The 22,758-nt window shown below is 34.8% G+C and overlaps 3 protein-coding genes across 3 annotated transcripts; 1 reads left to right on the top strand and 2 right to left on the bottom strand.

Moving 5' to 3' along the window:
• Positions 1-354: 354 nt before the first annotated feature.
• LOC120429775 (GTP-binding nuclear protein Ran) lies at positions 355-8,743 on the bottom strand. The gene is made up of 3 exons (XM_039594832.2): positions 8,636-8,743; positions 6,722-7,280; positions 355-1,663 (listed from the first exon to the last, which is right to left on the bottom strand). Exons 2-3 carry the CDS (start codon positions 7,148-7,150, stop codon positions 1,448-1,450), a joined length of 645 nt encoding a protein of 214 aa, XP_039450766.1. The 5' UTR covers positions 7,151-7,280; positions 8,636-8,743; the 3' UTR covers positions 355-1,447.
• A 4,764-nt stretch (positions 8,744-13,507) lies between these two features.
• Positions 13,508-15,252, top strand: LOC120429772 (spliceosome-associated protein CWC27 homolog). The gene is made up of 2 exons (XM_039594829.2): positions 13,508-14,479; positions 14,539-15,252. The coding sequence occupies exons 1-2, from the start codon at positions 13,591-13,593 to the stop codon at positions 15,171-15,173; spliced, it is 1,524 nt and encodes a 507-aa protein (XP_039450763.1). The 5' UTR covers positions 13,508-13,590; the 3' UTR covers positions 15,174-15,252.
• A 3,028-nt stretch (positions 15,253-18,280) lies between these two features.
• LOC120429773 (ankyrin repeat domain-containing protein 54-like) lies at positions 18,281-19,563 on the bottom strand. The gene has a single exon (XM_039594830.2). It carries the CDS (start codon positions 19,415-19,417, stop codon positions 18,485-18,487), a length of 933 nt encoding a protein of 310 aa, XP_039450764.1. The 5' UTR covers positions 19,418-19,563; the 3' UTR covers positions 18,281-18,484.
• Positions 19,564-22,758: the final 3,195 nt, after the last annotated feature.

The following is a 22,758-nucleotide window of genomic DNA, read 5'->3' as shown; positions in this document are numbered from 1 at the left end:
CCAGTTACCGAAAAAGTAAGAATTTGAAATTGTATCTTCAAAAATGAGTAAAAAATTACCTTATAGAAAATTTTGTGAATTGTTTGAATGGAAAATCTATGTTTAAATACGTTCTCGGTATTTATCAATTTTCACGGCCAAGGGCGAATTTTAACGGATTACGCAGCTTCCGTGAAATCGCGAAAAATCACTAAGCCTAGTCATAGCGAAGGCCCCCTCAATGTTTGAGCCAAATAATAAGATGGTTGAAATCGGCCGATTTCGTAGAGAGTTGCTACCCTGAGGGATTACGATGATTCTATCATTAGACTAAAAGGCTTATTTCGGAATAACAAGATTAGTCGCACATTGCCGTAAGTTTAAAAGAAATTGATTTTTTTTTATTCAAACGCATTCATACCGTGTACACTCACTAAGTTCAATTCGCTTACGAGGATTAAGCATATTTTGTCACTTCACCGTGTTTTACATTATTTGGATTCTACACACCGTTTTGTTAGGTTTGGGGGAAAAAAAAACTTAAACACAACGGGATTTGTTATATGATTGGGGGAAAACATAAAAAAACAGTAGGAAGAAATGTTTCGAACGAAAATGTACAGCTTTGGATCCAACCTTGATCGTTTCTTCCTGGAGAAACTCAATCAAAAAAAAAAAGAGGCTAATAAAAGACTCTCGTTCCTTACTTACAGAATAAAGCAATATATTTGTGTGTATTAAATTAACTTTACATTAATTAGGGGGGTGGCCTGCGAGTGAGCGCCACTTTTATTCTGGTATGTACTTGGAAACGACAATCTTACTTGCAGTTTTTAACATATTTTAGAAACAACAAAAAAAAAGGGGACACTTTGCCTAACTTTCTACGCAAAAAAAAAAACGCAATTTTGCTCGCAAGGAAACGAGAGTGCATTACAACAAAAACAGCGCGCATTCGTTTTGAGTTACAATTGTAGAATTTAGAAATGCTGAAGAGGGCTGGCGGGAAAAATAATCAACTAAAATCAAAATAGTTGCAGGTGTGTATTTTTCCTACGTGTGTGTGTCTGTGTTAGTGTGTGAACATACTTAAGTCTAATTCTCACATCGGCTTCTTTTCGCTCTCTCTTTCTAAACTCCTTTATCTTCGCTACCCTTTTGCTGCTACCGAAAGGACCGAAAAAGACGAGAAGAAAAAAACAAAAGCTCTCCTCTTTTCGCGATTCTCACCATCATCATCATCATAATCAATAATTACTAAACATAATTTCTCAGCTTGTTTCTCTCAGTATCGTTACAATACGTTAAACGGGGGCTCGCTGCTTTGCTTCTTCTTTTTTTTCATTAGGTTTATTTTGCAATTTTTCTTAAACGTTAAAGAAGCTGTTCTGATGGTTGGTTGGTTTGTATTGAGACTGTGGAGGGGAAAAGGGGGATTGGGGAGGGCGCAACGGACGGAGATCCTCTCTTACAAGTCCTCGTCCTCGTCGGGCAGTGCCGTGGCCTGTGCCTCCTGCAGATCCTTCTCGATCTGCTGCTGCCAGTCCTTGTCCATCTTGACCTCTGGGGGCAGGAGGGCGGGCATCGCGACAAACTCCAGGTTCGGGTCGCCGACCAGCTTGCGGGCCAGCCACAGGAAGGGCTTCTCGAAGTTGTAGTTGGACTTGGCGGAGATGTCGTAGTACTGCAAAGGGATAGTTTGGAGGAAAAGTTGTAGTTTATTTGGCATGGACTCGCTACCTTCATGTCACAGCATATCGACATGGGATAAAACCCTCTAAAGTAAACAAATATGCAAGTAACAATGCAAAATTCCTTTTTTTTTTATTCATAACTTAGTTTTATCCAGATTTTTAAGCGAAGATGGCGTTACGAATGCCTTTTCTATTTCAACCGCTATTTGGTGAACACCATTCGAGCATTATGTGGAACGGAAACTATGGAGTAAGAATCCAGGAGGCGGACACTGGCACGGCAACGGAAACTCAAACGGCGCCGGCTAGAACGAAGGAGGCAACTGGAACGCCGGCAACGGCCGGAAGTGGGGTTATAACAATGACTGGGCGGAAGGGGAGTAGACGAGGAAAAGTTGGTTATATAGGTGAAGTGAATGGGGGTAGAAACGGGGCTAGAAGAGATCGATGGAACCCGAACCGCCGTGGTTTCCGCAGCGGGTATCGCGGCGGTCGGGGATATGGCCAAGAAAAAGTGCTTAAAACTATCGCCACACAGATGGTAATGACCCCAAGTAGCAGAGAAGGTTACGCAGACCGATGTCGAGGAGGACTGGGTTACCGTCAATCGGAACTGGTTGCACAACAAATAATAATGCAAACGCCAACCACAAGAACAAGGGCAACAATAAGCCGAACAACAAGGGGAAATTGGAAAAGAAGGGTGGATAAGACCTATCAGAGATGTACGATAAGAGATGAAAGTGAAAAAAAAACGTAATCCGAAAGAGAAAAAAAAGCATTCGTAACCAGATATGTGCTTGGAAAGCGCTTTATCTCTTGCCAATGTTTATGCATTCTAGGTGCTTGAAGCTTACGTCGGTGTTTGGGAAGCGCACTTGTTGCTTGGCCACGTTTATGCTTCATTACTAGGGTGACCAAGAAAAAAATGAAAATTTCGATTCTTTAGATAAAAATAAGAAACTTTGCAAATTTTAAGCCAAATCGGTTAAGGTATATTGGTCGCTTTTTATCGTTGAAGTTTGTTTGGGTGTGGGGAAAAGCAAACATTTCAAAATTCCACCAAAAGATGACGTGTTTAATTTGTCGGATCAATGTCAAGTGTGAGATACTAGAGTAAAATTTGTATGACAAACAACTTTGGCGAATACCGCAAAACGATCCGAGTTAACCCTGACGAGTTATTAGTAGGGTTAGTGAATTTTCACGATTTCGCGGACAGCGTGAAATACGTAAATTTTGAATATTTCGGTGAAATCCTGTGAAATTTACCAATATTCTAAAATCAATCCTTTGAAATAACAACATAACAAATATTTTATCCATAAAGACCTAAAAAATGTAAAATTTTATTGGTTTAAAATTGAAAAACGTGATATAAATTAAAATAAAATACAAAATTTACTGAAAAGTGCATACTGCGAATACTTAAATGATGTTAACAAAAATCAGTCCAAGTGAAAAACAATTCTCGGAACCATCAAGTTATCACAAGGATGACATCATCAAACTTTGTTGAAATTGGCTGAACAAGTATATCATGATAACACTTGCACTGTTTTTTTAAAGAAGGAATTGATTTATTTTTAGAAATCAATTGAAAGCAACCAGTCATGTAAAAGTAACATTCAGTAGAACAGTCGTTTTTACCTGAGTCAATATATCATTGACCGGAGGAGCAAGCATTAAGAATATATCATGAAAAATTGAATTCCATCGGAGTAGAGGAAAATATTGAGAAAATAGTTTGGTATTTAGAGTATAAATAGAAGTTTATCAGTTTTTTTAGGTAACTAAATTTAGCAATATAATTAATATTGTATTTGGTTCAGCTTAAAAATAAATAATAAATAGCTTGTTTTGTTCAAGCTAACCTATTAAGAACATTTCAGATTTTTTCAGAGTCTTGTTAAATTTTCAAGATGTTTGATTATTTAGTTGGTTAATTCCCTTAGAAGTTATAAAATACATTTTTTGTTAGAAGTTTTGATATTCAATAAAATTTCAATGATTTCGTTACAAGTGAATTTTTTTTTGCCTATTGATTTTTATTTAGTTTTTGAAAAGTGAAATGAAAACCTTTACAAAAAGGTAAATTCAAGTTATTTCAATCATTTTGGCTCGACAAGAGTAATAAATCTTGCTTTGATTCAAATTCAATAAAAGGTAAAAAGATAAAATATATGAAAATAAGCGAAAACTTTTAAGATTTCCAAAGTTGTTATAACATACAAGCCTTACCCGACAAACTTCGTTCTGCCTTTTTGTCGTTTGTTGACGTTTTTTGATTTTTTGTCTATTCAGCCTCCTGTGATCAAAATATGATTTTACGTAACTTTCTCCATACAACTTGCCGATGCTCCAGAATCGGTTCCAGAGTGGCCGAAGTGTCAATTAATTAGCGTAAGAACCTTCCTTAGGCTTATACGAACCCAACCCAACAAAGAGCACCTCGATCCGACGCTTCGTATTGAACTGATTCGCGTTCGAACAAAACCGTCGAATTTTTTTATATATATAGAAGATTTCACGTTCCGCGAAATTTGGGTCAAGGTAAAATTTTCAAATTTTCAGCGTGAAATATCGTGACTGTTGTCCACGATCCATACAAAAATAAAAAATGCATGGAAATTGTGCACGATAGCGGTTGAGATTTCCAAAATAGTGTCCACGTGGTTTATGAATGGTCCCTTATACGAAAATTTTGTTAACACTGGAACGCCCAACGCATGTCCAACTTACACGGACGCCCAAGCCTCCCAAAAAAGTTGGAACGGTAACTTCAACTCGCTGGTTCTCGGGCATAACTCAACCAATCAAGGTGATTCTTTTTTCCAGTGATTTGTTAGAATGTCTAGATGATCCTAGAACTTTGTAGAACTTAATTTGATCAAATCTGTAATTTCTGCGACCGAAAACATCGTTCCACCTTTTTCAAAACGACTGCCTCCGCGGAATTTTTGGCGAAGTTTTTTTTACGCGCGAAAAAAAAAGTTGGAACGATGTTTTTGATCGCAAAAATTACAGATTTGATCAAATTAAGTTCTGCAAAGTTCTAGGATCATCTAGACATTCTAACAAATCACTGGAAAGAAGAATCATCTTGATTGGTTAAGTTATGTTCGAGAACAAGCGAGTTGAAGTTACCGTTCCAACTTTTTTGGAGCCTTGGGCGTTGGAATGTTAATTCAGATTTTCACTGGTTTTCGCTTTGGAAAACTCTTGGATTTTATATTGCATAAATTTGTCTTGAAAGGTCGTTAAAAAGAATAATTGATAGTAGAGTTTGAAGTACTCAAATTATTCTTTTAAAATCAAACTTACAATTGAATAAAAAAAAACAATAAGAAAAGCTTTGTCCAAAGCAAAAACGCAATTAAATTTCAAAAAGTTGTTATTATGATCATAAAATCCTTAAAAATCCGCATTACACAAAAAAAACGTTACTTAATCCACCTTTAGGTGGTTGGTGCCTTCCTCTCATTTATAGAGTGATTCCAACCCCCCTTAAGTGTCCACATGGTTTATGGATTGCCCCTAACGTGATCGCAGCACCAAATAGGTCCTAACAAAAATAAGTAATGAGTAAAAAAAAACAGACTACCTACAGACTTTTTGTCAAGATTGTACATACACCGCCGTGGGGAAATAGATTGAGGTTATGTAATTTCAGAGCATTTTTTAAACTGCTTGTAATTTTTGATAGGTTTGTCAGATCTTGAAAATTCTTAATCCACAAGAAAGGTAATTTCAGAACCTTTCTAAAAATATATGATATGGCAGGTTTCCATGCAAAAACCACCCTTTTTGCAAATTGTGAAATTTATATGCAGCAGTTTTTTAAGCATAACTTTTGATGTGCTTTACCGAATCTTATAAATTTAAATAGGGACTTATGGGACCCCAAGACGAATCGAATTAGGCCAATTCGGTCAAAATCGGCTCAGTCAGTGACGAGATATTCCAGTGACATTGATTCGGTACACTACACATGTCTACATACAGCCAAACACACAAACATGTACTCAGCTGGTTATTCTTAGTCGATATGTACAAATGAAGGTAGGCCTAGGGGTCTAATTAAAAAGTTCATTTTTCGAGTATTTTACAGCCTTTCCTCAGTAATTGAGGAAGGCAAAAACGTACAAAAATCCGGAATGTAAAAAAACCAAGAAGATGGTCGAAAATCCGTACGGTACGGGAAAAATCCGTACAGTTGGCAGAGTTACTCATAACTTAGGATATTGTACGTAGCATAGGAATTTGAATTCATAGAGAGTAATCTGATCTTTTACAATGGAAAAGTAAGTAAATTAGTGACTTGACGTAAGGTTTGAATATTTCAAAATCTACGCTTTGTTGACGTTTCCATATAAAAGGATTGTTGTTAACCATCTTCATCGCAACTCACAACAGCCCAACAAGCTTTCTAAGTAGATTGTAGATAACCACAGTAAAGTACTATTTCTTATCAACTTATCTTTTCAAACCAACTTATTTATTCTCTGTTAAGTGATTTTAGATAGCTTTCGAATTCTCTAGTTTGATGATTACTTTAAAAAGCACGCAAGAGGCATGTGTTTTTAGAACGGTTACGATTAATCAATTTCAAAATAGCTTGAGATGTTTCATGACACGATTTCAGCTGAAAACGCTTTTTGTGAGCTGTAATTGAACGTCAATGTGCAGATATGCCAACATGAGAGGCACGATGGAATTACATGTTGCTCTCTGATTTGTCCTTCTTAAAACAAACCCGAGATTTAAACCCACGAACAAAAGGTGTGCTTGCTCACCACACCTGGAAGATTTACTTCTTCCTCTTTCCCTCTTTCTCCCAAGATGCTGCGAACAGCTGTTCGACCTCACCATTCCACAACTAAACCCCTGAGAGCGGGGGGTAAAATCTAGGAAACAGGCAAGATCGTCGTTTGTCGTTTTTACTCTAGCGCACATTAGCCCCTCGATTGCGAACCGAAACAATCACAACCAAGTCAAGGGTACGCAGATTTTTTAATTTCTGGTGGTATAGGTGAGTTGAGTCTTACCTGGAGGTTCTTCTTCCGGTGGAACACGATCGCCTTGGCTTTCACTTTCCGGTCCTTGATGTCGACCTTGTTGCCGCACAGCACGATCGGGATGTTTTCGCACACTCGCACCAGATCCCGGTGCCAGTTGGGGACGTTCTTGTAGGTGACGCGGGACGTCACGTCGAACATGATGATGGCACACTGTCCCTGGATGTAGTAACCGTCGCGCAGCCCGCCGAACTTCTCCTGGCCGGCCGTGTCCCAGACGTTGAAGCGTATCGCGCCCCGGTTCGTGTGGAACACCAGCGGGTGCACTTCGACGCCGAGCGTCGCGACGTACTTCTTCTCGAACTCGCCGGTCATGTGGCGCTTGACGAAGGTCGTCTTGCCGGTGCCGCCGTCTCCGACCAGCACGCACTTGAACGTCGGCATGTCACCCTCGGCCATCCTGGATGTGTGTGTGTTTCGGTGCTTACGGGACGAAAACTTTCAAGCTCTTTCTGAGGTCAGTCTGGGCGACGGCGCTGCTTCGAAGGTCGTCGACGTCACACTCCCGGGGACTTGCTTCTTCGCTTATCTGCGTTTTTTTTTTTGAAAACAAAATTACGAAATTATTAGAATTGTATTAATCACACTGAAATGAGGAGCCGGAGTGTCGGAAACGTCAACCTCCACGCGAAAAAGCTTGCGGAATCGAGAAATTTCCTGTGTGTCAGAGCAAAGAGTGCAGCGCACTTCAGTTTCGCTCTTTCTCTCGTTTCTCTGGCGCCAATTCTCTCCAACTTTTTCGACGAGGCAGACTGACGTCAGTCGACTTCCCGGTTGAAAACAACAATCGGAAAAGGTTTAGGTTTGGAGCACGATGATGGTGGAGTGGGTTAGATTCTTGGAAAACTAAAACTTTTTGACGTTGAATAACGTCTTACTCGATGGTACAGAGAATTTGCAAGCAAAATGAGCGCTTCCTTAACACGGACGTGAACTTCAAGTACCTAGAATGCATAACATCTGCATGCTCAGCAATCTATACCATTTATGTTTGTTCTTAAGCTTTGCATGGTAATATTCAACTGTATTGAATGTTGGCTTTTCAGATTACTAAGCTTGTACTGTCTTTTTGAATGGTTTTTGTATATCCAACAACTTAGCGTTTCATGAAGCAGTGGGTTTTGAAGCCTGTTTTTTTAATGATTCCAGTAAAGAGATGCGCCTTTTCAGAAGGTTATTCCCGCGTCGAGAGCATGTTGCAAAATTCTCTGCAATGCTAATGAAACTTCTAATGTGTGTCACTCATTTTCCTCGTGAACTCTTCGTGACATTTTGTGCAGATTCCGTTGACCTTTGTCCGGCTGCATCAAGCTTCAAAGATTTTTCAGAATGTTCCGGATAGTTTCAAACTCGATGGCTTCCTTTTGTTTACTATTGAAATCTCGTTTTCTGAATCATGCATTCATGGCTTGCTTTGATTTCCGTCAACTCCTGCGGCCAAACATTCCATCAAACTCCAGCGCTTGGCGACCAAATCCGAAAAAAGGCGCGCGCTTCCCTTTTGCACTTTCCGTTACTCCTTCATATTCGCCGGCTGTTCAAATTTTCCTTTCGATCGTCTCTCTCCCTCTCTCATTCGCTCTACACCAACTGTCAGCGGGAAGAAAAAACGAAGCAGGCTGAGTGGTGGCCAGCCAAAATCACCTTGAAATCAATCCGCTTTTTTCACCGCCAAATGCGCCCACTTCCGGCCAAACTCCAGCTTCCTTCAATACACCAGACCACAATCTTCCAAATGACCACGATTCCAGCCCAAAAACGTCGCTACTTTACCCGCAAAAATCCTGTTCCTGTTTTCCTCGCTAACCTCGCCGCAGCTCACAGTCCACCACCAATCATGAGCAAAAGCAGGAAAAAAAAATGAGAGAAACCATCAAAACTTACACCAGAAAGCACACGTCCAGTCGGTTGAGAAGCGAAAAGTGAACTGAAGCGCCTGCTCCCGCGTGCCGCCTACTTTGAGCTTTTTCTTTTGCGGGTTCCTTTTTTGACGCGGGCCCGGATGTGCGAAGTGTCAAGGCCGGTGGGACCCAGGTGGTGGATTTTGAGTGCGGGAAGACGAGGGGTTGTTTGGTTTTGTTGGGAGTCGAGAATCGAGAAATTAAAAGTGAGAGTGTGTGCAACATGGAGTTAAACTTTCTGTGAAGATTACCTTGGCACTTTGAAAAGTTTAACTCCATGTTGCACGCACACACTCTCACTTTTAATTTCTCGATAGAGTAATCTACGTGCGTATGTATTGCGTGTACGTACACGAAAATAAAGTGAGGTTAAATTTTGTCAGGCAGCAAAATCAAATGGTGCGCTAGTGTGCGTACGCGAAACGTCATAAAGCTCTATCGAAAAATTAAAAGTGAGAGTGTGTGCAACATGGAGTTAAACTTTCTGTGAAGATTCCCATGGCACTTCGAAAAGTTTAACTCCATGTTGCACGCACACACTCTCACTTTTAATTTCTCGATACAGTGAACGCACGATAAATTGAAACAGCAAGATTTTGTAACAACACACACACACACACACACACACACACACAATTAGAATTTAAGAATTTTAGAATTTTAGAATTTCAGAATTTTAGAATTTTAGAATTTTAGAATTTCAGAATTTTAGAATTTTAGAATTTTAGAATTTTAGAATTTTAGAATTTTAGAATTTTAGAATTTTAGAATTTTAGAATTTTAGAATTTTAGAATTTTAGAATTTTAGAATTTTAGAATTTTAGAATTTTAGAATTTTAGAATTTTAGAATTTTAGAATTTTAGAATTTTAGAATTTTAGAATTTTAGAATTTTAGAATTTTAGAATTTTAGAATTTTAGAATTTTAGAATTTTAGAATTTTAGAATTTTAGAATTTTAGAATTTTAGAATTTTAGAATTTTAGAATTTTAGAATTTTAGAATTTTAGAATTTTAGAATTTTAGAATTTTAGAATTTTAGAATTTTAGAATTTTAGAATTTTAGAATTTTAGAATTTTAGAATTTTAGAATTTTAGAATTTTAGAATTTTAGAATTTTAGAATTTTAGAATTTTAGAATTTTAGAATTTTAGAATTTTAGAATTTTAGAATTTTAGAATTTTAGGATTTTTGAAATTTAGAATTTTAGAATTTTAGAATTTTAGAATTTTAGAATTTTAGAATTTTAGAATTTTAGAATTTTAGAATTTTAGAATTTTAGAATTTTAGAATTTTTGAATTTTAGAATTTTGGAATTTTAGAATTTTAGAATTTTAGAATTTTAGAATTTTAGAATTTTAGAATTTTAGAATTTTAGAATTTTAGAATTTTAGAATTTTAGAATTTTAGAATTTTAGAATTTTAGAATTTTAGAATTTTAGAATTTTAGAATTTTAGAATTTTAGAATTTTAGAATTTTAGAATTTTAGAATTTTAGAATTTTAGAATTTTAGAATTTTAGAATTTTAGAATTTTAGAATTTTAGAATTTTAGAATTTTAGAATTTTAGAATTTTAGAATTTTAGAATTTTAGAATTTTAGAATTTTAAAATTTTGGAATTTTAGAATTTTAGAATTTTGGAATTTTAGAAATTTAGAATTTTAGAATTTTAGAATTTTAGAATTTTAGAATTTTAGAATTTTAGAATTTTAGAATTTTAGAATTTTAGAATTTTAGAATTTTAGAATTTTAGAATTTTAGAATTTTAGAATTTTAGAATTTTAGAATTTTAGAATTTTAGAATTTTAGAATTTTAGAATTTTAGAATTTTAGAATTTTAGAATTTTAGAATTTTAGAATTTTAGAATTTTAGAATTTTAGAATTTTAGAATTTTAGAATTTTAGAATTTTAGAATTTTAGAATTTTAGAATTTTAGAATTTTAGAATTTTAGAATTTTAGAATTTTAGAATTTTAGAATTTTAGAATTTTAGAATTTTAGAATTTTAGAATTTTAGAATTTTAGAATTTTAGAATTTTAGAATTTTAGAATTTTAGAATTTTAGAATTTTAGAATTTTAGAATTTTAGAATTTTAGAATTTTAAAATTTTAGAATTTTAGAATTTTAAAATTTTGGAATTTTAGAATTTTAGAATTTTAGAATTTTAGAATTTTAGAATCTTAGAATCTTAGAATTTTAGAATTTTAGAATTTTAGAATTTTAGAATTTTAGAATTTTAGAATTTAAGAATTTTAGAATTTTAGAATCTTAGAATATAAGAATTTTAGAATTTTATTCATTCATTCATTCATGTATTGTGATTTCGGAAATAAATCGAAATAACAGCGCTAGTAATTTTCGCCTTGCGAAGCTATTTTATGTTGTTTCTTTTCTGAGTGTATCTCGAATGTCACTCTCGAAACAAAAAAAAAATAAATTCGCCGCGGCACCAAACTGAAATGTCGCGAGTGGAGTAGCGAAGCGACTAGCACCGCGACCAACAAGAATCACAGAACCGACCCCAAGATCTGCCGGAATTTGCTCTATGGATGTGGATTCGATGGACCATGGCATGAAATGCAGCCGAAAAGGATGTTGACGGTGCTTTTAGGATTAATAAGAGGACTTGTTATCCGGATCAAGTCACTTCTGGCGGGACGTAACGAACCAAATTGACGATGAATTTCGAGGCCAGATAGAACTCTTGGTATTCTTCCTCTCCTTCTGAATCTGGGAATCAATTGAAATTCATTATATAACCCCACTAAACGGTTCGTGTGGTAGTTTGAGCTCCTAATTTATCGGAACATCGGAATCGGAACATTCCAATCAATAACTTGAAGTTTTTGGTCTCATTTCTTCTAAAAACAGCGTAGAATCTCCAATTTATACCTCAACCATTCAAACAATGCCAAGAAATCAAAACAAAACAAGTTACCACACTGATTCAAAACCGCCTAAACATTTATGACAAATATTTCGCGACAAAAAATCGTCGCGAGAGTTAAACTCGCTCAATTCGGTTTAGTGCCGCGGCGGTTTATTTGTTGTACTTAAAATAATACAATTTGCTTAACTAATTACAAAATGCAGAGTTTTGGAGATACTTACAACTACAAAATAATTCAGATACAATCGTTGGATGAAATAAGTTCAGTAAATTTCAATCGATTATGCGAGAGCTGAAAAAACTGTTTAAAACAACTGCTACTTTTGCTAGAGAATTAAAGAATTTTAGAATTTTCGTTTTTTTTTTTAATTTTCGAATTTTACAATTTAGAGGATTTAGAAATCTAGAGTTAATTCAGAAAATGAAAATTTAATCTAGAAATGTTGTTGTTTACTTTACTAACGTGACTTTAATCTAGCAATGAGGATGTTGATTTTTTAAAGTTCTGATTGAGTCCTAATATTAAGCTTCAATTGGGTCCTAAAATGAAGTTTAAATTTGTGATATTATTACTCATAACGATAAAGCTTATTTTTCTGAGTACAATGACCATTTGAATGACCGCAAAGGATTTAAAATGGATTTTTAATTGAATTTAAAAAAAAATAACTTCACGGTCCTTCTTGACAGAAAAGTTCTTACTTGCCAGCTCGATCCTAGGAGACCATAGTTGATCCATGGAAAAAATGTTGTCTCGTCAATATTTTTTTTGCATTAAAATAAAAAAAAGTGATCAGAAATGGTTTTTAACCGTGTTTTTTACCGTTGTACATAAAAATTGACATAGGGCTTTAGTCTAGGCTTTAGTACCCAACTTGTGATATTGTTGTTCAAAACGATAAAGTATATTTTCTGAGTACAATGATCCTTTGTACGACCGCAAAGGAATTATAAGGGATTTTTAAATAAATTAAAAAAAATAACTTTTTGGCCCTTCTAGACAGAAAAGGTCCTACTTGACAGCTCGTTCCAAAGAAACCGTAGTTGATCCAAATTCTTGTCAAATTCTTTTTTTTTCTTGCATTAAAATAAAAAAAAAACAATGGGGTAGAGCCAGAACAAAGTGACAGTAGACTCGCCCGTTACCAAAACTTTACTAGTCCACGTATACGTTACCACTATAGTACTATACTGCCCATGTTCGCATAAATGTCCCATATGCAAAAACAGCAACCTGAGAAAAACGCATTTGAAGTTTGTCCCATACATAAGGCTACGTGTTAATTTTTTGCGAAAAAACTGGATTTGCTCCTGATTTCTAGAACAAAGTACTGGATGTTATAGGCTTTTTGGAAAGAGCACACGATTTTGAACCAAACTGCATCAATAACTCAAAATCGATGAAAATGCATATGGGACATTTATGCGATCAGGGGCAGTATAGTTGTATTGGTTTCATTAAAATGGCAGCCTTAACAAAGATCTGAAAAAAGGATCAGAAATGAGCTTAAAGCTATTTTTTTAAGTGGCTAATTTTTTTTAATTTAGTTTTTTTTCATTATTGGTATTTTGGTTCTTCAATTGATAAATTTATGCAAGATGCAATTTATTCTTGTTTTTTTTTTAATTTCTACCAAATCTTCTTATTAGGAGTTTTTTTTTTAAAAAAAAGGTCCAATGAACCAAATTTCCAGTTTTTGCTTTTTGGGTGTTTCTGAAACCACCTTGAGTCAGGGGTATTAAAAACACCCAAAAAGCAAAAACTGAAAATTTTGTTTATTGGACCATTAAAAAATATTATATTATTTATCATCCAACCAGCGGGATTGTACCGTATTTGAAGATAAGAAAGTTGCCACATGGGTCCTTAATTGACACCTCGTCGAACGGTTGGTGTCTAGACTAGCACCCACCACTCTCGCGACTTGCACCCACCAGAACGTCAAAAACTTGTTTACATACAAATCGAAAGAGATCAAAACGAATTTATTTTCTTCAGTGAAAATCGGTTTCTTTTTTCGCGTTCCGACTTTAAATTAGAATCAAAAATGAGTAACATATACATCCAGGAGCCTCCCACGTCGGGAAAGGTCCTGCTGAAAACCACCGTCGGTGACATCGACATCGAATTGTGGTCGCGGGAGTGCCCCCTCGCTTGCCGCAATTTTGTGCAGCTTTGCATGGAAGGTTATTACAACGGGACCGTGTTCCACCGGCTGGTCAAGGGATTCATCGTTCAGGGCGGCGATCCGAACGGTGACGGCACGGGTGGCGAGTCGATTTACGGTCACACGTTTCGGGATGAGTTCCACTCGCGGTTGCGGTTCGTCCGGCGGGGTCTGGTCGCGATGGCCAACTCGGGCAAGCACGACAACGGGTCGCAGTTTTTCTTCACGCTGGGACCGACGCAGGAGCTGCAGAATGTGCACACACTGTTTGGGAAGGTGGCGGGGGACACGATCTACAACATGTTACGGTTGGAGGAGGGGGAAGTTTACGAGAACGAGCGGCCACACTTTCCGGCGAAGATTCTGAAGACGGAGGTGCTGCACAATCCGTTTTCGGACATCGTTCCGAGGGCGCTGAAGAGCAAGAAGAGTGAGGGGAAGGAAACGAAGAAGAAGGAAAAAGGGGTCAAGAATTACGGGCTGCTTTCGTTTGGGGACGAGGCCGAAGAGGAGGAACAGGAAACGAACGAATTTGTCCAGAAGAGTGCGTTTTCCGGCAAGAGCAAAAGCTCGCACGACGTGCTGGACGATCCCAAGCTGAGCAAGCAGGCGATCGATGTGAAACCTGGCGGAAGTAAAGCTAAAGCTCAGGCTGCTTCCGGTTCTGAGTCGGAGCAGGAGGTGGAGAAGGAGGATCGAGGCACGTCCAGTCGGGACAAGAAACAGATTGAACAGGACGCGCAAGCCATTCGGGACAAGCTGAAGAAGAGTAGGTTGGAACTGAGATTATGTCGATTATCTTTAAACAAAAATTTAATTTCTTTTCAGAAAAAGAAGAATCGAAAACTGCTCCACCGCCCCCGCAAGAGTCATCCTCGGATTCCGACTCCGACTTTGGGCTGGAAAGTGAGCGCAAAAAGGTTAAGCTCGAGCAAGCGGCCAAAATCCGAGATGAAATCAGCAAACTCAAGAAGGACTACCAATCGGACAAGCGCAAAGATCGTGCCAAGCTAAACCAGGAGGAGGAAAGCAAAAAGAAGAAGCAAGTGACCAGCGAGGTCATGAAGGAGTTCCTCTCGGTGCAGGAGCAGTACTCGGAGAAGAAGAAGCAACTGCCCAAGAAAGGAAGCTCGCGGGAAAGTTTCACGCTGCAGCTGTTGGAAAAGTTCAAGAACAAACTGCACAACGTTCAGGAGCAGGCGGCCGACGAAGAGCCGGATGAGGCTGCGGCGACTGGTTCCGGTGCCACAGCAGCCGGGGAAGGCGATGAAGACGTGGAGCAGGACATTGAGCGGGGCACGTGGTTGTCGCATCGGCTGCAGTTTGAGAAGAACGATCCCATTCTGGCGAAGGACGCCGTCACGAAGGATGACGACTGGTACGACGTGTACGATCCGCGCAATCCGTTGAACAAGCGAAAACGGGGCGAAAAGGTGGAGAAGAGGGACAAGGCGGGGAAGTGAAGGTAAGTGCAGCAATTTATCACGTTTATCTTTGTTCCAATTCTGTGAATTTGAAATATTTATGACTTTAAATGCTTAATATTAGAGTTGGTTTCGTTCTAAGAACTTGAAAGAAATTGCCCTTTCGAGACGTGATTGACTGTTTTTCATTAGCAAAATCTAATTTTAAAAATAAATAAAACAACGCAAAAAAAATATCCAACAATTCAAATAATTTTACAAATTTCAAAAATCGAAAAATCTGAATTTTAAAATTCCAAAATTCTTAAATTATAAATTTTTAAATCCTAAAATTCAAAAAACCTCATATTTTAAAATCCTAAAATTCTAGAATTCCATAAACTCCAAAATTCTAAAATTTTAAAATTCTAAAATACTAGAATTCAAAAATTCTTCAATAAAAATTTCTAAAATTTAAAAAAAATGTTAAAATTCTAGAGTTCATAAATTCTAAAATTCAACAAAAAATTAAATTCTTAAATTCTTAAAATCATAAATTTAAAAATTTTAAATTCTAGATTCCTAAATTCTAAATTAACAAAATCACGAAATCATGAAATCATGAAATTAAAAAAAAATGGTTCTGAAATTCTTTAGATCATAAATTTCAAAAACTTTTTAAAAATCTAAAATTCTTAAATTTAAAGATTCATAAAATTATAATTTCCTAAATTCTAAGATCTATTCTTCCAAAATAAAAATAAAACAAGCATTTTAGTATTTTGGAATTTCAGTATTTTAACATTTTTGACGTTTAGAATTTTTAAATTTTAGAAATTTTTCATTTAAAAATATTTACATTTTTAACTTTTTGAATTTATAATTATAAAATTTTGAATTCTAGATTAAATTTTCAAAACAACCTATCCCTCATGGGTTTCCTATGCAGATAGGGCCTTTTGAAAATTTAATCGAGAATTTTAGTATTTTTAAATTTTAGATTTCCAAAATTTTAGAATTTTACAAATTAGGAATTCTTAAATTTAAAGATCTTAGAATTTTTTGTTTTTTTGAATTTCAGAATTTTAAAATTTATTATTAAATTAAGAATTTCAGGATTTAAAAATTAAGAACTTTTTTAATATGTACATAGGACCATTTGAAAAAGTAACGAAAATTCTAGAGTAAATTTACAAAACAACCTATGAGTCATGGGTTTCCTATGTAGGTAGGACCTTTTGTAAATTTAATCTAGAATTCAGAAATTTAAAAATAAAAGTAAAAAATTCTGACAATAAAAAAAAATAAAAAATACTACATAAATCACCAACAATTAAAAGAAACCCACAAATATCAAAAATCTAAAGTTCTTTATTTTTAAATCCGTAATTAAATAATAAATTTTAAAATCGCAAAATTCAAAAAAAAAATCTTTAAATTCTAAGATCTTAAAATTTCAGAATTCCTAATTTGTAAAATTCTATAATTCTAAAATTTTGAAAATCTAAAATTCTAAAATTCATACTAAAATTCAAAATTTCTAAAATTTTATAATTTTAAAATTCAAAAAAAAAAGGTAAATATTTTTAAATAAAAATTTCGAAAATTTTAAAATTCTAAATGTCAAAAATGTTAAAATACTAAAATTCTAGAGTTCATAAATTCTTAAATTAGAAAATATCCTAAATTCCTAAAATCAACAATTCAAAAATTTGACAGGTCCTAAAATTTGCAAATTCTAGTTTCCAAAATTCTAGAATCTGTTTTTCTTTAATTCTAAATTTCCAAAATTTTAAAATTCTTAGATTCCGAAATTCTAAAATAAAAAAAAAGAATATTCTAAAATTTGTTAGATTATAAATTTCAAAAACTGAAAAAAAAAAATCATTCAAAAAATTCGAATTTAAGAATTTCAAAATCCTAAGATCTATAATTCTTAAATCTTAGATTTCCATAATGAAAAAACAAGAATTCGAAAAAAAATGAAATTGAAGAAATCAGATTTTTTTATGTATAGAAATTGAAAAATAAAATTTAAAAATTCTGAAATTCAAAAACTTTAAAAAAATATTCCAAAACTAAACAATTCGAGGATTTAAAAATTTAAAAATATTTCTAAAATTCAAAAATCTGTTAAAAAAATAAAAAAATAAAAAAATGATCATAGAATTTAATAATTTGAAAATAAAAACGAAATTCAAAAATTTAATAATTACAAAACATGAAAACTCATAAAATCCTGAAATTAAAAAAATAAAATTCAAAAATCTAAAAATTCAAAAGGATAAAAATGTTAATATTCTAAAATTAAAAAATTCTACTATTTTGTATTTCTAAAAGTCTAAAATGTTGAAATACTGAAATTCCAAAATACTAAAATTCTGGAGTTCATAAATTCTAAAATTAAAATATATCCTAAATTCCTAGTATCAAAAAATAAAAATAAAATGACAGTTAAATTATTCGAAAGTTTTGAAATTTTCAAATTGTAGATTCCATCATTCTAGAATCTGTTATTCTTTAATTCTAAAATTCAAAATTTTTAAAATTCTAAAATAAAAAAAAAGAAAATTCGAAAAAATATAAGATATTATAAATATTCCAAAAACTTTAAAAAGAGATTGGATCATAAAAATTTCAGGTATTTCAAATTCTAAAAAAAAATAAAAAGTAATTTAAAAAATTACAAAAACTAATTATTTCAAAAAAACAAGAAATTAAAAAAGAAATCCAAAAATAAAAAAACTCAAAAGATTCATAGATTTTTTTTAAGAATTCAATTAAAAAAAACAGACAGCCTATTTTTTTTTAAAGAATTAAATAACAAGTTTTTGAAATTTTTAAATCATTAAATTCTAAAATCATAAACTAAAAAAAATAATCAAAATTAAACAATTAAAAAACAATTTGGCTGTTATGAGTTTACCAACATTCTAATTGTAGATTTATGGATTTTAAATCAGACGAACGTCTGTTTGTGTGTGGTTTTATGTTGAAACTCTTTTTTAAACAATGATTCTTAAAATTATAGAATATTGACTAAGCAAAAACAATTAATGCAGAATAAAACAATTTCATGGGTTGAAATAGTGTTGATTTTTATTATTATTCGTCCTAATATAGTAAATTAGAAACTATTTGAATATTTTAGAATAAAACCCCTAACTGATAATTACTCAGAACGCTACAAGTGCTTTGTGCTGCCGTTTTCTGGTTATTAATTGAGATTAATTTAAACCTTTCAAATTAAGACTAGCAAAGTACCTTAGTTTGGTAAACCTAATTTCGCACCTCCTTCTTCCTCTCTCTTCCACGGAATGTTGATGAAACCGATTGCTCAAAACTCAATCATGCACTTCCCACTCCCCTCCTCAAACGGCCAACTTCTGCAGCGTCGACAGCAGCTGGTCCACGTCGCTGTCGATTTCGCCCCGAATGCCCAAATTCTCCACCCGGTCCACGATGGAATCAAAGTCGATGGTGCGCTCCCGAACCCTCCGCAGCTGCTCGCTCAGATCGGCCAACAGTTCCTCCAGGTGGCGCTGATGTTCGTGCCCGGCCGGACTCGGATCCACGTACAGGAGACTTCCGCCGCTGACCTGCTGCTTGAACGCGTTGAAAATCATCTCGCAAACCTTCACCACATTGTTCCGGTGGGTGTGGATGTCACTTTTGGTCAGTTTTTGCATCTTGGAGATGATTCGGTCCGAGAGGCGAAGCTTCCCGATGGCAATCTCCAGCGCGATTAGGCCGCTAGCGTCCTTGAGGGTAACGTTGGTGCCGTATTTGAGCAGCAGGTCGATTATGGCCATGTGTTCCGTGCAGGCGGCCAAATGTAGCGGGGTGTTTTGGTTGAGATCGCGAATGTTCGGATTGGCACCGTTTTCCAGCAGGAGTCGGACCGTGTCGGTGAATCCACGGCTGCAGGCAATGTGCAGGGCGGACCGGTTGAACGTGGGCTCGCGTAGATCCGGATTGAAGCCCCGGTCGATCATTTGCTGCAGCAGTTCCGTGTTGTTGACCATGGCTGCGTTGAGGAACTGCGAAATTTGTGCCGACTTGGGACGGTGCGTACTGTACGGGGTGTTCCGGTTGGAGGTTCTGGATCGGTCGAGGCGGCACTTGAATTCGGCTGGCCGTTGGTCACGTTCGTACGTGGATTGCACCATGCTCCCGGCTACCCGGATTGCTTCTTCCCAGTGGTCGTCGTCGTCGGGACGTGGAGGAGATGGCGCGGCTTCTGGAATCGGTTCTTCCTCCTCCTCTTGTGGTTGGCCGTCGTTGATATCTGGTGCTACTTCCATTTTGTGTTGTCGGGGTTTGATTGATATTTTTCGGTAAAAATAAACACTTTCACTGCTTTTTTATTGCTCCTAGCTTGTAATTTTTTAAAAACCCTTAGTTTTTAGCTTGTTTTGTAACGTTTGTTATCATAACAAAAACAAAGCTGAGTGTTTCTGGACGAGAACTGTCACTTTTCAAGTTGCACCCACTGGCGAAACGAAAGCCACAAATTACGCTACAAAGTAAAAGATGATCCGATTTCTTGGAATAAAAAACCTAAAAAATAACTGTTTTTTTTCGTTCAAATTTTACCATTTTTATTCTCTTTAAACTTTGTTGATGTTTATAAATTTTGAATAACATAGATTCCCAATCAAAAATCAAATGGGAATTTAGATGGTTAGACCGTTGCAAATATTTTTCAAAGTTAATGTCGCCTTCCCCTTCAAAATCGGCCCTAATAATCAAGGGGAAAAATATATTTTTTAATCTTAAAATTTTGAATGGAAATAGAAGTTCAATCAACATAAAACAATTTGAAATACTATTTGCAGCGTTTTATATCATATCATATAAAAATATTTCGATTTTTTGTGAAATTCCGATGTACAGTACCGCAAAAAGTTTTTATTACGTGAAAATATTAACTTCGTCACTATTAAGATTTTTTGAAAAATAATAATTGCAAAACAACTGGTTAGGTTTAAAATGCATTTTAAAACACTTTTTTCATTCAAATGTTAGTACCGTGGCATGTAATTTTAATATTTTAACTTTTTTTATTGTTTTGCCCATCCCCTTTGGCCAGAATTTGCAGAAGATACCAATTCGATCAGAAAGCTGTCTCTCACACTTGTAAATAACATTTTAAGATGAATTAAATAGACATAATGTCTGAATTAATAATACTATAAATCGATTTGTAAAAGCATTTTTGAGAAAACGACGCTAAATTCCGAAAGAAAAATTAAAATTTCTGCAATGTTTCGATCGCAAATTTGATTTTACATTAAAAAGTGGCGTTAAAAAAAGCTTTGTGTTTGATTTAATTTATTTCATAAAACGCAGTGTAAAATAAAGTCATAACTCGGTAACAAAATTTTTGTCCGTATCGTGTTTAGATTACAGGCTGATTCTACAAAACTTTTTTCTGCCTGTTGGTGTCGGATAAACCAAGGGACCATCCATAAACCACGTGGACACTTTTTTGGGAATCTTTTACCCCCCCTCTTCAAGGACAAATCTTGACTTTTTTTTGATAAGGTCCGATAAACAAAAGTAAACATTGAGTGTATCCCGCTTACTCCGATGGACTTTGACATAAGGTATGAAAGAGATACACTCAATGTTTACATTTGTTTATAGGACCTTATCAAAAAAAAGTCAAGAAATGTCCATACAAAAATGAAAATTAAAATGAAAAAAAGGAGGTTTTTGACAGTTTTAGTTCTGAAAACCCGATTTAATCCCACCTGGGGTGAGAGAGAGCCTTTCTTACTAAAGAATATAACAATGGTAGAACTTCTTTCAATTAATAACATCGACTTTGTTTATTTATAACGACAGCACAAAAGAAAGTCTTATGATGAAAGCAAAGTATTATGATGATATTATGAGTATTATGAATGATATGATATCCAAAAGAAATAAAAAACGCAATTTTCACCAAAAGAATATTTTTAATCGTACAATATGTTTGTACGTTTCTAATCAAACAAGCGTTTATGACAAACGCGATCATAGCAAGCTTCCCAACAACGCACACCGCGGTTTTGGTTTTCTAGTTTCAGTACGAGCCCTTTTGTTTGACTGTGTTGGTGTTTTGGTTCATCGTACCAGCGCACCAAGACAAGCAAATCCGAGGTACAAGTGAACCGCGTGTGCCGCACGGTGCAGGGAAGCTAGCCATTCAGCTTCTACGTGAGTGACAGAGTCAGAGATAGCTATTTTTAACAACCGCACCACTACGCGATTGAGAACCTTAGGAAGAAAGCCATTGGAGTCGCCAGCATTGAACACTTTGAAAACGAAATAAACGATGAAAAGCTTAGAAAGCTCCTATTATCCTATCCAATGAACCCTGTTAAATAAACTTACGAAATCACGAAAAAATTAAGTCTACATTTAGGCGATTTTAGGAGCGCACGGGAAACAAAATGATTGTAGCCGGATGAATGTCCTATGTCACAAAGTTTTTGCATAAACATTGGACAGTTATGCAAAAACGGACAGGGCAAAAGAAACCGAAAAGCTACGATATCTTACATATTGAAGGAAACATCGGTAGACAACCTACTACAAAATGAGTATAAGTCGAGCCACAAAATATATGCGCCAGCATTCTCGCGCCAGTATTCGAAGCTCAACTTGACAACTTGTCGACTTGGCGACGAAGCGTCAAAAATCGATGCAGTGTGATTTTTTGTCGATTTTTCCGATTAAAATTCATGCTGAATCGACATATTTACGAAGATGGAAATGACGTCCTGCCTTAAAGTAAAACCTATACCTTTCTTTAGTAAGAAAGGCAAAAAAATATAAATTATTTTGTTAATGTTTAAAATGGTCCAAATTCTCAAGATTTTGAATTTTTTATATCTAAAATCTTGTTTTTTTGAAAATAAAAATAAGGTTTTTGACATGTTTAGTTTAAAAAATTAAAAAAGATATAATTTTTTTTGAAATTTTAATTTAAAAAAAAATAAATGGTCCAAATTCTCAAAAAATCGGGATTTTTCTAACTACAAATTTTGGATTTTTTTTTTGAAAATAAAGAAAAACTAAGTTTTTCGGTTTGAAAAAATAAAAAACTCGGATTAGTTTTCAATAGGACGTAAGAGCCATTGGTAAACAAAACCCTTTTTGCATCGGTATTCGAACTACTTACGAAAAATCGATTTTGTAACAGTCCTAATTCTCAAAATTTGGATTTTGTGGGTTTTTGACATATTTAGTTTAAAAAAAATAATTTTTCAAATGCTTAAAATTTTAAAATGATCACATTTGAGATTTTTTATCGAATATTTTGGATTTTTTTTGAATGAAAAAAGAAGGTTTTAAACATTTTAAGTTAAAAAGTTTTTGAAATTGTTGAACCATGGTGCAACTTTTCAGCACTCTTTTGAAACGATTTTTTCAGCACTCGACGTATTTATCCAACTTGGTAAACCTCAAATAACGGATCTAATGTGCGACGCGTGCTTAAAAAAACTCTACTTTTTTTAAATTATTTGCATAAACTTCTCTTTGTTAAAACGAAAATTTGTTTTTTTTGCAATTCCGCTGTGAAACTGTCAACTTTTCATGTCCTTTTGGAGAAACGAAACGGCCTACTTTTCCCTACCAAAAATAACAGAATGGA

This window comes from Culex pipiens, chromosome 3 (genome assembly GCF_016801865.2).
Source record: "Culex pipiens pallens isolate TS chromosome 3, TS_CPP_V2, whole genome shotgun sequence".
Taxonomy (NCBI): Eukaryota; Metazoa; Arthropoda; class Insecta; order Diptera; family Culicidae; genus Culex; species Culex pipiens.
This window is presented reverse-complemented; position numbering and strand designations above follow the sequence as displayed.